The sequence below is a fragment of the Aethalodelphis obliquidens genome, unplaced genomic scaffold (assembly GCF_003676395.1).
Source record: "Aethalodelphis obliquidens isolate GAN/ISIS:26980383/991018 unplaced genomic scaffold, ASM367639v1 scaffold11, whole genome shotgun sequence".
NCBI classification, from domain to species: Eukaryota; Metazoa; Chordata; class Mammalia; order Artiodactyla; family Delphinidae; genus Aethalodelphis; species Aethalodelphis obliquidens.
The window spans coordinates 20,563,938-20,579,876 of record NW_020837955.1 but is presented as its reverse complement, the minus strand read 5'-3'; the positions used below and the strand labels follow the sequence as shown (position 1 = coordinate 20,579,876).

The window sequence follows — 15,939 nt, the reverse complement described above, 5'->3', positions numbered from 1 at the left end:
AACTGTGAGGCGATGAATGTGTTAATTAACTTGGTTGGAGGAATCATTTCTATATATATATATATATATATAGAATATATATATATATATATATATATATACACCTAATCATCACGTTGTACACTTTAAGTGCATTACAATTTTATTTGTCAATTATACCACAATAAAGATGGTGGGAAAAAAGAGGCTGTTTCCTGCAAACAACTGGAGTGTGGGGCCAGGGATAGAACCTGTTGCCTCAGGCAGGGATGGGCAATCTATTGGGTCCAAGCTCTGCCTTCATGCCTGGAAGCTAAAGGAGAGTCCAGCGGGCTCCAGGCAGGAAGAGGCCCTGGCTGGTCCTCCTGGGATCAGGATGGGGTTCTTCACGCACTCCAGTCTAGCCTGAGAGCCAGGGTCAAGAATGGGTATTAAGGTAATGTTGATTCTGGGCCCATGAAGAGGCCCAGAAAGAGGCTGGAACAGGACTCAGAAGTACAGGCTTTCATAATCCTGTGACAATCTGGGCCTCAGTTTCTCCTCTGTAAAGTGGGGCTATGAATCCTGGTCATGGGACCCCAATGAGATCCCACAGGAGGAAGCAGGAGGGAATTGTTGGAGGATATTCAGATGCAAGGTTCACAGCTCTGGGAAGTCTCTAAACTCAGGACAAAGACAAAGAGCTTTTTTTTCTCTCCTCTCTTCCCCTTTCCCACCCGCTGCCTCATTTCTCAGCCATTTTTCCTCATTCTCTTTTACTCTATGGCCATCCATCCAGTCCTTCCTGCTTTCCCTTCCCTTGACAGTTTAATAATTTAATAAGTACTGAGCCCCAGGGTGAGGGTCTCGGGCTTTGATCTCAACTGTGGGAAAACCAGAGCAGCCTTGGCCTGTCTGGGCTGATTTATGGCCACCTGTTACGGTTTGTGTGTGTACGCTGGGGGAATTGGCACCCACGGGGAGCAAGGAGCCACCTGAGAAAGCTTGGCTAGGTTGGGACTGAAGGCCCTGGCTCGGAGGCCTGCAGAAGCCACACGCACATCACAACACAGGTGCCACCTCTGCCCACCTGGGAGCCACCTGTGACAGGCAGAGGGGACATTAATTATCAATGATGTCCCGGGGGTAGGGTAGAGCCAGGAGCTCAGGGCCAGCCCTGCCCTGCTCACCTGTCTCTCCTCCTGGCTCTAAGACCTCAAGGCCTTGGGTGGGACACAGCTCTCAAGGGAACACTCACACATCAGCGTGCTCACCCCCGACCTCCCAAGAGGCCCACCCTCCCAGTGTGTAGCCACGCTCCTCCAAGCCAAGCCACCCGGGTGCCTCACTGACCACTGCCCCAGAAGTCAGAATCCTCTGACACATGTCAGTACAAGTAGTTCCTCTACATCTCCCTCTCCACTTCCAAATCTTCAGGTCGACCTTCTAAAGGATTTCCCAAATCAATCTACTTGCCTGGCTGCTCACTGCCCTGCCCAGTAGAAGCCACACCTCTCCTCCACTGGAAGACTGCAGCAGCCTCCTGCCTGGCCCTCCCCTGCCCCTCTCTTGCCCCAGAGCTTCCTAAGGCATCTAAAAGATCTTGTCACTCTTCCGTTTAAAACCCTTCAATAGTTCCCCTCGGGACAGCACACATCACAGTTGGCATGATCGTTCGTCCCCCTCGGGTGTCCCTCTGGAATTAACTTCTGCCAAATCCTGAGAGCATCATCCAGCAATGTCAGAGCCTTGAGACCTCATTAGCACCTGGTTCAATCCAGCTGTATGACCTTGGACAAGTCACTTCCCCTCTCCAGGGCTGAGCACTCCAGATCTGAGCTGAGAAAGGAGGTAGGACAAAATGACCTCTGATTTGGGTCTGATGTTGGAAGTCAGTGGCCACCACCCCTTCCATCAGCCCCATGCACACACCTGACCACCTGCCAGTCCTCTCCCTTCATGGAGAATGTATTCAAAGGGAGCATTTGCTGGGAAGATCAGGGTAAAAAAAGGAAAGGAAAGCAAACACAGAGAAGAAAGGCTCCAGGACCCTTCTGCCACTACGGGCTGATGTCTGAATTGGATGAGCGATTCATGGGCCATGAGCACCTCAAGGGCAGAGACGATGCCCAGTACTCACCTCCCAATTCTCCATGCCTAGCACCAGGCCCGGCACAGAGGGCACTGACACATGAAGTGAATCAGCTGGCGCATCCTCTCCGTTTCACTCAACTCTGATCAGGGCAAAGTGCCTCCTCTCCTCACTCTTAGGGGCACCTGGACACCCCCACCTGGACACACACACTGTCCCATTCTGTGGAGAAGATCAGCCTTTCAGTAGATGCCAGGGAGAGGCTGGGGCAAGCCAAGGGGAAAGGTGAAGGTGGAAGTCAGGAGCGTGTGGAAGCGCCGCCACCCTAATCATAAGACAGCACCTACCCCTGGCAATGTTCTCCCTTTCCTGTCCCCACCCCAACCTCTGGAGCAGCCAGCATGGCATTCTGGGGCCATCCAGAAAAGCCAGTAGACATACTTCCCTCCCCTCTCCCATCATCCCAAGAGGGTCCTCTCTCCTCCTCCTGCCCCGCCCCCGACACACAGACAGCCTGTGGGACCAGAAACTTGCCTCCATGGACAGAGAGGCAAGGCAGTGGCCACTTAATGATTTTCTGCTGAAAGTTCCGTGGCCTGGAAGGCTGGGATGACACAGCCGGGACTCAGCCCCTGAGTCAGCAGCAGCGGTGATCCAACACCCAGCTCCGTCCTCAACAGGGGATGGTGCCAGGCCCCTTCCAGGAACAACCTTCAATGCGCCCTCCACACCCAGCCCAGTGCTCTCAACTAGGAGTGGTACTGCCCCCTCTGGGGTGCTTTTAAAAATATGGGAAGAGTTATTTGTTTTTTTAATGACAGTGACATTTAAGCTGGCCAGTGACATTTAATAGTCAGGGGTGCTACAGGGAGACCAGCTCGGTGCTTTGTGACCACCTAGAGGGGTGGGATAGGGAGGGTGGGAGGGAGGTGCAAGAGGGAGGGGATATGGGGATGTATGTATATGTATAGCTGATTCACTTTGTTATACAGCAGAAACTAACACACCATTGTAAAGCAATTATACTCCTATAAAGATGTTAAAAAAAAAGAGTGGATATATGTATATGTATAACTGATTCACTTTGCTGTACTCCTGAAACTAACACAACATCGTAAATCAACTATACTCCAATAAAAATTTTTTAAAAGAATTTAAAAAAATAAAAATAATTTTTTTAAAAGTCAGGGATGCTAAATGAATAGTTCCACACCCAACATGGCAGGAGCACCCCCAGGAACATGAAGCCAAGCCCTACTCATTTTCAGGTCACTTCCCTGGTCATTTCACTTCCCAGACCCCCAAGACCAGGTCAGGTTCCCCCAAGTTCCCTGGTCTTCTGTTTCACAGCCCTTATTCAAATGTAACTGCTTGGGTAAGGAACTAAAGAAAGAGTTGACAGAACAGTTAAAGTAGTGCCCCCGCCTCAAGGAGGTAGAGCATAGCTCTCTGCCCCTTAGTGTGGGCTGCACATAGGACTTCCTTTCAAAGAGCGCAATATGGGGAGAAAAGTGCACCTTTAACTTTACAGTGGAGAAACCTGACAAGCACTACCTCAGCCTGTGATCAAGGTCAGCATTCACAGTGATAAATCATGTTGAGAACACACACCGTTGATATGATGCAACTAAAACAGCACTTCACCTCTATGGTCTTTCTCTCCAAAACCTATAACCACAGTCTAATCGTGAAAATAGCAGAAAAATCCCAGTGAAAGGACAGTCTACAAAATACCTAACCAACACTCCTCAAAACTGTCAAGGTCATCAAAAACAAGGAACGTGTGAGAAATTGTCACAACCAAGAGGAGCATAAGAAAACACAACTATATATATATAAAATGTGGTAGCTAAAAATATACTGTGGTATCCCGGATGGGATCCTAGTACAGAAAAAGAACATGAAGGAAAACTGAGGAAATCGGAGTAAAGTACAGACGTTAGTTAATAACCACGTATCAGTATTGGTATGTTAATGTCACAAACGTTCCATACACACACGTAAGATGTTAATAATGGAGGAAACTGGGCATGGGCTATGTGGAAACTCTCTGCTATTTTGCAATAATTCTGTAAATCTAAAACTGTTCTAAATGAAAAGGGGTTTTTTTGGGTTTTTGGGGGTTTTTTAGTGGTAGCGCCAAAGTCAGAGAGATCTTGGCTAGAATCCCAGCTCTGACTCATACCAGCCACGTGACCTTGGGCAAGTTACTTAACCTCGCTAAGCCTCAGTTCATAAATGGGGCTAATAATCACACTTACTTCACATGGTTGTTTTAAAGGTTAAATGAGATAATAGGCGAAAAGAGCTTAGCACAGTCTCTATCTAGCACATAATATGTTAGTAATTATTATCATACTCGGATTCATTTGTTCATTTGCCATTTTTGCTCTCAGCTCCATGGAGGGAAAGCCCCATGGCAGCGAGCCCTTATCTTTTTGTGTTCCACCGTATCCTCACGCCTAGGAGAACGGCTGGCTCATCATTGATGCTTAGCATGTTTGTTAAACAACAGAATGAGCCTCCGCACCAGAGCATCCCTGGAACCCCAACTCTCACCCTGGGAGAACTTCAGTTCTGGAGCCCAGCGCAGAGCCCAGCCTACTCCAGAGCTGCAGCGAGAGCAGAGAGAAAACCAAAGACTCCACCTGCCTGCCTGTGACTCTTCCTCTTCTTCTAGCCCTGCTTTTCTCTTTGCCCCGCGCTCCACAGGCATCAGCACCTGCTCATTTCCCAAAGCAGCAGGATCTGGGTAATGACCTCTGATAAACATCTTTTAATAAACCCTGTAGCTGGAACTGTCATCCAGAAGCTATATTCTCCCCCCTTCCCACTCTCACCCCCATCTCCTCCCACTTCCTGGGCTGGCCCATTAGTGCCTCTGGTCTCACCAGGCAGGCCCCCAGGCCCCCAGGGCCTCTGGACTCTGGCTTGCTGGGGAATGGCCAACAGGCTGCCTGGGCTATTCCATAAGCCTGACCTTCACCACAGGCCTGCAGTCTCAGTGGCCCGGTCTGGCCTGGTTCTCCGCCTGACCGCTGGCCAGTCCACTTCCCTCCAGCCCTGCAGGCAGTTTTCCCAGGCGTTACCAAGGAGACCACTTGCATCCTGCCCAGGGTTGCCAAAGCAACCAGATCAGGGAGAAGCAGCCCCTCAGCCTCCAGCCCCTGGGTGTGCAGGACCAGGAGTGAGAGAGTCACAAACCAACAGGAAATAGGCCCAGGCAGCTGGCATATCCAGATGGAGGCATCCCTGGCATCCCCTGGGCAGTGTCCCACTCCTGTCCTCCTTCCTCCTGCCTTTTCCTCCTTTTGTTACTGCCCTTGCCCATGCTGTCACCATCTTGCACTCTGTGATTTAGAGCCAATGCCTGGGCCTCAATGTGCACATCTTGGAAGTGGGCACATGCCATCTCAGAGGGTCAGGGAAAAGAAAGCCCCAGTATGCAGAAATTCCCCCCGAGGCCAATTTTCTCCCTCATGGGTTTTGGTGTCCTAGATAGAAATCTCAGCTCTGCCATTTCCTAGTTTATTGTTTCTGGACAGCATTCTTAATATACATGAGTCTCAGTTTTTGCACCTATAAAATGGGAATAATAATACCTACTTCACATTTATTGAGAGACTAAATGAATTAATCTATGTGAATGAACCTAGCATAGTGCCCAGCATCAGGACTTGTACTTCTTAAAAATCCTTTTTTTTTTTTTCCTGATGTGCAATAGCCCTGCTGACCATAGCCATTGGTCAGAAATGCTTCCAGATTCACCCACGGGAAAGCCTAGATGAGGTCGTCAACTTGGCTGTCCCACCCAGCCCTTTCAGCTTGGCCTAGGACAGAAGCCCTGTAGCTCCATTAACCTCCCAGCAGCTCAGGATGCTTCATTCCCTCCTCCCCCCTCCTCTGCTGATGCTGCTGTTTAAAGGAAATCACTACACTCCTCTGCTCAAAAGCCACCCATAGCTCCCACTGCCCACAGGATCGATCTAAACTCATCCTGGAATCCAAGGCCCTGCAAGATCTGGCATCAGTCTATCTTCAAAGATTGATCCGTTCATCTCCCCACTGGGGGGTCTCACACCCCAGGTGGGAGGGACGGCTCACTGTCTCTGTCAACACCTTGCATTTTCCTGCCTCCGCGCCTTTGCTGCCACGCCCTCACCAAGATGCCCTTGAAAAGGTCCATTCCAAATCTCCATCCAGCCTCAGGCTCCCCTCCTCTGAGACGCCTGATCTCACCAACTCCAAGAGTGCCAGAGTGGGTCTGTTCTGAGGCCCCACAGCCTGGATAATTCTCAGACTCTGAGGTATATCAGAATGAGCTGGGGCTCTTGTTACACATGCAGGTTGGGGAGCCCCATCCCCAAGGTATTCTGAGACAGTAGGTCTGGCCTGGGGGCTGGGAACCTGCCTTTTAGATGTGCTTTCAAGCTGACGCTAATGCTGGTGCAGGCAGTAGAAAAACCTCACTGTGAGAAACACTGGCCCGAAGGAACAGAAAGTTCCCTTGAAAGTGTCTGATGACTGGCTGAAGGGTCTACATGGCTCAAAGCCCTACAGAGGAGGTGGAAGGGGCAGGGGTTGGGAAGGAGCATCAAGAACCCCATGGTACTCCCTTTCCCTCCTTTGGGGCCCTGTCCAGAGGCCAGGAGATTGCTCCCCAGTTCCTTTCCTACAATGGAAGACAGAGCCCACCTAGAGTGAATTCTGTAAGGGCAAGATATATAGTGGTCACAAGAGTGAACTCTAAGGTCAGACAGACCTGGGTTTGAATCCCAGCTCCAGCAGTTACTACCTGTGTGGTCTGGGATTAGTCACTTAACCTCTCTGAGCCTTTCTTTCCCCATATATAAAATGGTGACAATGATACCTCCCCCTCAGCAGGTTGTCAGTAGGATATTAATAGAAATAATCTACACGGAAGTACTTGGCACACAGTAACCACCCAACACATGGTGGCTCTTATAAATCTTATTTTTTATGATTAACAATATAGGGTTCAAAGGTCAGACTGAATGAAAACCCAACAGGGTGTGCAGGACAGGTGCTCTGGGTTCAACATGGGGGCTGTCTCAGCCCAGCTTCTCTGAAGTCTTGGGGGGGCAGAGGAGGCCACCAGCCCCCACCCCTTCACCGTGCCAGGTCTGTCTGCTGCATTGCTGGGAGCAGAGAGATGGATGAGTTCACCTAACCTGCAAGTGTCATGACAACTACGGGAGGAGCCCACACAAGGGCTGTGGGAATATCTGTGGGTTGGCCAAAGAATGGAGGCCTTGAATTTCCGATTATGGCAGGCTGGGTCATGACATTGAAGACTGTTGATAGGGGACGGGCGAGATGAAAGGCATACTCTAGGAGGATCCCTCTGGCATCAAAGGAGGAATGGGAGGCAAAGAGGCCAGCTAGATCTGGGAGGAGGACCCAGATCAGGAAAGTAGCAGCAAGGTTGTGAAGGTTGGAAAATGGCTAGGGCCTTGTCCTAGGAGAATGCATCCCCCACCCCTGGCCTCAGGGAGCAGTGAGGAGATTCAGGGTCTGCAGAAAGTTCCTGTAGCTCACACCGGTCCACCTCAAAGAATCAAAGCTCCTTGGCCAACCTTAGAAGCTCCTCCCTCTGCCTGCCGGGAGCCTCAGCCACCACGGAAAAGAGACTGAAGACAACAGGTGTCTGGCTGGTGTCACACCCAACCAAAGCTGGACGGAGACAACCTCCCTACATCTGTCACAACCAGCGGCTTTGTGAAATGTCCAATGCAAAAGCACCAGCTTTGAAAAGATGGAGGTTCACTCCTTGGTATATACCCCAAAGAACAGAAAACAGGTGTTCAAACAAAAACGTATACACAGATCTTCACAGCACAAAAGTCCCAATAACCAAAAGGTGGAACAATCCAAATAGCCATCAAAAATATCCATCAAGGGCTGCCCTGGTGGCGCAGTGGTTGGGAGTCCGCCTGCCGACGCGGGGGACACGGGTTCGTGCCCCGGTCCGGGAAGATCCCACGTGCCACAGAGCGGCTGGGCCCGCGAGCCATGGCTGCTGAGCCTGCGTGTCCGGAGCCTGTGCTCCTCAACGGGAGAGGCCACAAAAGTGAGAGGCCCGCGTACCGCAAAAAATATATATATCCATCAACTGGCAAGTGGATCAGCAAAACGTGGCATATCTGTATAATGGAACATTATTCAGCCACAGAAGGGAAAGAAGATACATATTACAGCATGGATAAGCCTTGAAAACATTACGCTAAGTGAAAGAAATCAGACTCAAAAGAACAAATATAGTATGATTCCATCTATATGAAATGTCCAGTATAGGCAAATGCCTAGAGGCAGAAAGTAGATTAGTGGTTGCCAGGGATTCAGGGGAGGGAGTAATAAGGAGTGACTGCTTCATGGGTGCAGGCTTCCCTTTTGGGGTGATGAAAATGTTCCGGAACTAGACAGAGGCGGTGGTTGCACAACATTGTGACTGTACTAAATGCCAGTTAATTGTACACTTTAAAACGTTAAAACTGTGAATTTTATGTTATGTGAATTTTACCACAATAAAAAAAAAAAAACAGTGATAGGAGGTGGCCTATCCAACCCCCATCTATGGGTGACCACTGGGACTGAGTCGTCCTCCCCATAGGCATTCCTAGTTACCTTTCCCCCAACACTTAGCACCAAGCAGGCAGGCACTCAGAAAGAGATGGGGAAGGAGGAAGATCTTCATTATCTGTATTTGTCTCCATGACACGTGAATCCCCTGCCCCAGTCACCCCGTTCCCATCACTGAGAATATATACACACACTCACTCATCCCACCTCCAAGCCTTTGCTGCACGTCCCTTGCCCTACCCTCCTCTCCACACCCTAGGACTCTCGCTGCACCCCTTGCCATCGATCCAACTTCTACAGTTCCTTCCATGTCCAGCTCAAATTCTTCCCTGACCCCCCATTTCTGACCTCTGCCCACACATATCTGGGATTTCAACAATCCAACCAAGCATTTGATTCCATTCCTTCCCTCAGTCCTACCTTATCAAGTACATCTTCAGTCTGTGAATCTACAGAGATGTCATGAGCCCTCACCTCTGACCCAGGCACATGGCAGCTCCTCATAACTGTCTGTTGGTCCTAACCCCAGAGCTATACCTTGGACCTCTCCCGTGGACACTCCTAGACCAACACTGTTCAGACCCCAGTGGGAATCACCAGCAGTGGAGTGAGGTCAGTGTGTCTTCAGGAAGAAGACCAAAGTCTACCACCTGACAGGTGATGGACGAGCCTCATTTCACGTCAGCCTGACAGCCAGACCAATCTTAGATCTCTAGTGAGTCTCAGGGTCCCTGTTATGCCAGGTCCTTTCCAGTTGTTTTAATTAAAATGGTGAGAAATCAATAGATTGCAATTATGGAAGGAGAAAAAAAATCGAGAGTTCCCTGCCTCCCACCAGCAAATTTCTGGATGCACACTGATAAGAATCGGAGCTGAAAGCTGTCCCAGCAGAACTCAGGGTGAACAGTCTTGGAATCACAGCCAGTATCAAGGTCATACCAATAAAATGGGGATGGAATTCTGGATGACCACTGATGTATCAGAGAAGACTCCTAGGTCAATGCTGATACAGTTAGAAAGGAACTTGGAGTGAACATTAAAACAATCACAGAATAAAACTGATGGCTCTGTTAGGATGGGGAAAAGTCAGGCTGAGAAGCAGGATAAGGGGACCCTGGATGAAGGAACCCATGGGCAGCCTTCACGGCATGCTCTGATCCTTCATCTCAGGCTTGGAAGGAGCAGAACCAAAATTCTCCCGGCCACCTAGGTTTGTGGTTAGGGACAGAGGAGAGTGGATTCTGGTAAGCTGAGCCTGAAGGGAGATGGGCAGTGGGAGGGAGACTGCTGGCAGGGAGAATTTCTCCACCATTTACTCCCACTGAATAAGAACTGATCTCTGTAAACCAGGGAGGCAGCAAAAAGGGGCCTTCCCAGGCCAGATAGGTGGGGATTCAGGCAGAGGAGGAGGCTAGGGTGGGAGCAGGGACATGGGAGGGCCTCAGACCCTCTCCTGCTCACCATCCCTTGCCAAAGACCCCAGCCACAGAGACCTCACATCCCCACAATCCCAATTTAGGTTAAAAGGGGTGCAATTATGGAGGCCTTTGCTGGGCTTCCCTAGGGTCATGGATGGAGCACAGCCTTCTTGGGGCAGTTGGTGAGCATTCAAGCACCAAGTCAACTCACCGGTCCCCAGCTAACCCCTGCCCTTGAAGGACTTAGTCTGGCTTTGCCACCTTCTCTTAACTGACCCACTGAGTAACTGGTCAATTCACTCTCCCTTTCCCTCATTCTTCTCCCTTGTAAGGGAGGACATTGAACTGGATGACAACCACGGGTTCCTCCATCATTATAAATCTGTTTTCAATGCTCAGAAACAGTCTTCATACATCTAATACTTACAGCTGATTATAAAAAATAATACTTGTTTATTGTAGAAATTTTAGAAAAGAGCAGAATATAAAAAAGAAAAGAAAAAATCTTATGTGATCTCATTACCCAGAGGAAACAATTGTTAACCTTTGAGAAACTTTCTTTCAAGGGCTGTTTGATTTTTTTTTTTTTTTTTTGCCTTCATAACATTTTAACAAAATTGGGCTCTTACAGTCTACACAACTTTGTATGCTGCTTTTTACAACTGTCATTATGCTGCTGTGAGCACTTCCCCAAGTGATCAAATATTCTTCAATAATACTATTTTAAAGATTGCATAATACTCCACCAAGAGGATCCACCACGATTTCAGTTCATTTAGGTTGTTTTCCTAGTATAAACAACACTACCATGAACATCCTAGGCCTAGCACATAAGTGTTTGCCTGCATTTCCATTTTCTTAGGATCAGTTCTTCAGGTGGAATCACAAGGTCAATGAAGATGATATTTTAAAAGGTCTTGACAGGTACCGCCATATTAATTTCCAGAAAGACACAACAAACCCGTTGATTTTCCTGAGCCAAGTGAGAGCTGAAGTTCTGAAAGGGTTGGAGTTAGAATGCAGGACGGCGGTCCCACCTCTCCTCCTCTCCCCGACTCCTGAAGGTTAACTGTCCAGCAAAAGAGAGGACAGAATTCCAAGTCAGAAGATACAGGTCTGCAGCCTGGTTCTGCCTCTCCGGCTTTGGGAACGTGAAACAAGCATTCGTTCTCCTCAACTGTAACATGGGCATGATTAGCTCTGAGGACTCCCCAGAGCAGTTTCCTTGCCCACTTGAAAAGGTATTTGTGAAAGTTCTTTGTAAACTTCAACGCTTTGTCAAAGGGCATTACTAGTATCCTTCTCATAAGCTGGGGGTCAGTGGGGGTGGGTCTCAAGAAGTGGGTTGTTCTTTGTGAAAGCCCAAGGGCTTCCCTTCCTGACTCTTAGCCATAAGGATGCCCAGCCAGTGTTGGCTGGTTTTGAGGGTGAAAGAAAAGGAGCTTCCTGAAGGGAATCTGTGGGCTCTGAGGGCCTGGGAGGACCCAGGTGTGTCTTCCAAAGGTCAGAGACAGCACTGAAGAGTTAAAGCCAAGAACAGGGCTTGGGGCCTCCCTGAGGGTGCTGGGTGGGTCGAGGGACTTGGAGGGCAAAGACCTTCTCGGTAAATGTTACTCTGTCTCAAGGCTCCCAGGCCCTCCTTTCCAGAGTTTCAACTGGACATCTAACCTTTGGGGAACCAGAAAACAACCTGATTCAGTGGATACAAAAAGTCAGTAGCTGCAGAGGACTCCAGAGGCCACCGGCTCTGGCCCAGTCTTCCAGGCTGTTGTTAATCTGTCCTGGATTTTTAAGACACTCCAATCGGAAATGCAACTAGTGCTTCCAGCATCACCTCTCCAGCCATGGGCAGATGAAAAGGGAGACAATGGTGCTTCCCTTGGGAAGCACAGCTGGCCAGCCCGAGCATCCTGCCACACTCCCCTACCCACCTGGCAAATGCCCTTCCTCACCCCTGCACGCTCGCCTAGCATCATGGCCTGAGGGGACTCCAGTGACGTTTCTGGTGCTGGCTGGGAGAACTGCGTAGACCCCACGCAACACCAGCCTCCCTGATTTTCACCGTCATCACTAGCAGCCCCCCACCTCCAGCGCACCTCCATGGCCGAGGTGCACCTCCCATCTCCAAATACGCACAACAGGTGGCACCTGCCCGGCCTCGCCAGCCACACCTCTCCACCTCTCCCTGCCCCTCCGCCTGCGCCCCAGTCCTCCAGCTGCGCCCGGCCCCGGCGGAGCCTTACCTTTGATGTTTTGGGGGTGGCCCCGTGGCGCCCGGCTCGGGTTTCCTCGGGGCAGAGAGGGGATACTGGAGAAGTTGTTACCCATGGCATCCGGCCCCAGGGGGTTCGGTGCTCGCGGGGGGCAGGCGAGGCTGAGCAGCAGAGGAGATACGGTGTGCAAGTGTGTGCGCGCGCCGGCGCGCGCGCCGCCGGGGGAGGGCCCTGGTGGGGCTGCGGCAGGGGGCGGGCAGGCCGCTCTTCTCCTCCCAGTCTCCGGGCTCCTCGGTCCTCGGCGGGGCCTGCCCGCCGCGGGGGCCCTCTACCTGCCTGCCATTTTCCGCGGCGGGCGCGCCCCTGGGCCGGGGCTGGCGGCGCCCGGGGCTCCCCTCTTCCTCCCGCTGGCGCTCCGGTTCTGGCTGGTAGCGGGCGGCGCGGTGGCTCCGGCGCGCTCCCCCGGGGCCATAGAGTCAGGGCTCCCGGAGCGGGCGCTCAGCGGCTCGGCCTGCCCGGAGTCTCGGCGGCTCGGCGCCGGCTGGGTCCCCGCCCGCGGGGACGGCCGAGGCTGCAACGTGAGTGGCGCCCTCCCGCCGGCGGCTCGGCATGGAGCGGGGCTCCGAGGAGCGCGGGGTGTGCTGGGCGCTGCCGCGGTGGTGGGTCTCCCAGGGCCGCCACGCTCCAGCCCCCGCGGGGTCCCTCGCGCAACCGCCGCCCCCGCCCCCAGCAGTCGCCAGGATTCCCTCGCTCCGGTTGTTATGGTGACAGCTGCGCCGGTGAATGAGCGTCTTAGTGACACGCGCGCGCCCGCTCAGCCAGATGTGGCCCCCGGTGCGCCGCGTTCCCGGCTGCCACTAGTCCTCCGCGGCCCGGGGGGGGCGGGGGGGGGGGCGGTCCCTGGGCCCGAGTTGGGGTCAAATATCCGGCAGAGATTGAGGCTCCAGGGGTTGGGTTTATTCCTCTCACCAACAGTGGAACTTGGTCCTGAAAACAAGAGAAACTGTACAGCAAGAACGGTGAGTTCCCTGGGTGCCAGGCCCGGGGCGAGGTAGCCCTAAGTTCCAATTTCTCTAGCGCCGGGTTCAGCGCCCGGCACATAGTAAACCAGAAAAAAGAATTTTTATAGAGTGGATGGATGACTGAATAAATGAAGTGAGTTGAGGAATCCCAGCGCTTGACCCTTTGCTCTCAGTCAGATCCAAGGGGCGCTGGGACAAAGGCTCAGAACAAGAACACCAGGCTGTTCAGTTACTGGACACATAGCGTTGGGGGGCCTTTAGATGAACACAGACTGGACCTAGGAGATGGGATGGAGGGCCAAGGTGCGGGAACAAATCTCAGGGACAAACCGTCAGAGAACCACCAAATCTGAACCAAGTGGCTCTGTCAGCTCTCAGAGGTGGGGGCCTCTGTGGCCTGCAGCAGTCAAAGGCGGCTTCCTGGAGGAAGGGGCCTTCAGCATGTCACCTGTTCACATGACTCATCCATCCTGGAGCTCAGCACTGCTACCAAGGACCTGCAGGAAGGGAAAGGGAGTCATTCTCCTCCTACCTAGACATGGGGGCATCTCCTTCTGCCTGTCTTATCAGGGCTAGAAGGTGAGACAGGTTCCCCCCAGGACAGAGAATCTGCCTTCCTGTTCCTCTAGATCACCTCTAGCTCCCTGACTGGCTACAGCAACTCTGACCCAGAATCCAGCGAGGACGTGGGCTGGCATCAGGCATCTCGTCCATCCTCTTCTGGAAGGTTCTTTCCTCAAGTCTCCATATGACAGCTCCTCAATATTCAGGCACAGTTCTTGTGTCACCTCCTGACCTTCCCTGACTGCCCGCCCCAGCTAGAGAACCCTCACCACTCTCAGTCATGTTCCATAGCATTACTCTATGTTATCTTCTGGAATTAGTTTGAAAGTAGCCTTTCCCCCTGGTTTCTGTTGTGCCTCCCCCACTAGAACATAAGCTCTGTGAGGGGAGAGAACAGGACAACTCCATTCACCATGATGTCACCAGTCCCCAGGATTATGCCTAGCACATGACAGACTGTCCAAAAATGCTTGTGGAATGGGTGAATCGCCCTGCCTGCCAGCAGAGCTCCACCGAGAGCCCTGGGAGGAAAGCCTCTGAACCACCATTTTCTCCCTCCCCCGCCCTCCACCCTCACCCCATTGCAGGCATCACATCCTTAAATGCCTGGGACTCCAGGCGAGCTAGAAATATCCTTGACAGCTGCTCTCTGGGGTCTGGAGGGAAAGACAGCCCCCACCCCTGCCCCCAGCCTCTTAGATGCCCAGGATCATGTGCCCAGCCAGCTGCAGAATGGACGTGGCAGGTCAGGGGTGCTGTCTTTTTATGGGCGTATCTCCCCGAGGCTCACTCCAGCCGATGACTCATGCATCAGAAATCCGTGGGCTCTGAATGGCAGCACACTCACACATTTGCACACACACCTCTACACTCTCTCACACACTCACTTCTACACAAGCGCGCACACACTCTCTTGCACTCATATACCCCCTGAAGTCTGCTGGAATGAGGTCACTGTGGGCTACTGCTGGCATCGGAATAAATCTGAAAACTCTGTATAGATGAGACTAATTCCCCCGGAGTGTGGGCCAAGTGCAAGCCCTTGGTAGGATTTGCTGACAGTGGCTTGCGCGGAGCCTCATCGCCTCCATCCCTTCCTCAGGAGGAGGGGCTGGGGCATAGGCCAAGGATGGGGGTGGGCTGAGGCCCCGAAGGTAGAGGATGGCAGGGAGGTCACAGGCCCCATGGGGTCTAAACTTGGGGCTGTGGGCCAAGCAGGGGAGAGATGGAGGAGGTCAAAGGGAAGGGGAAATGAGGGACAAGACACCGGTGCCTGCCTGAAGAGTCCAGAGACTCTGCAGCTCAGGACAGCTGATCCGGGGGAGCCGCACAGGAAGGTGACAGGCATTAGGGACCAAGGCAAGGAACTGAGGGCAGGACAGAAATGTCCCCTGATCCCAGAGGGTTGAGGAGACAATGAGAGTATCAACAGGGCTGGGATTAGGATGAGACAAGGGAGGCCTCCCTGGTGTGAAATGGAAGGAGGCACTCGCTCTCAGCAGCGTGCAACACCAGCCCTGCACTTGCTCGAGCTCAAGCGTGACGCCTCTGAAATCTTGTAGCCCGGGTCGCCTCCCTAGACTGGCCCTTGATTTTCCAAGGAGTTCTGTGCTGTGGCAGGGGACACCACTGTCAAGTGGCAACTGGCTGGAAGTCTCTGGCCAGGCAGGGACCTAGAGGAGGTAGGTGTGGCTGCATGGGACCCAGAGCAGCTGAGGGTGACCCCTCTGACAGGTCCTGTGCCTCAGAAACCCTTTCCTGGCAGGGGCGGTGGTTAGATCCAGCTCAGAGGAGCAAAGAACCGCATCACACCCCTCCTCCTGGACCTTGGATGGAATCCCTGAGGCCTTCAAGCCATCCTTCACCAAGGTGGCTGCCAGGAGGCGGGAAGCGGTCTGTGCGGCCGAGGGCCCTTCCCAGCCCCAATCAAGAAGGGAGGAGGGAGAAGGAACCAGTCAGGGAAACGGCTGGCTGGATGAAGTCACTGTTTTGGTGGCTTCAATGGAAGCTATTAATACCCATAAGGTGGTGCTCCAGCACCTGTCACCGTGGCAACCCCACCTCCCCAGCAG

The 15,939-nt window shown here is 52.3% G+C and overlaps 1 protein-coding gene across 1 annotated transcript in view; it reads right to left on the bottom strand.

The window, feature by feature from the left end:
- The window catches only part of NEURL1 (neuralized E3 ubiquitin protein ligase 1), a 79,012-nt gene extending 64,686 nt beyond the window's left edge, over window positions 1-14,326 (bottom strand). The window contains exon 1 of the mRNA XM_027112511.1: window positions 12,312-14,326. Coding sequence (XP_026968312.1) covers window positions 12,312-12,396 — 85 coding nt within the window. The 5' untranslated portion in view covers window positions 12,397-14,326. The remainder of the gene's footprint in view (window positions 1-12,311) is intronic.
- Window positions 14,327-15,939: the final 1,613 nt, after the last annotated feature.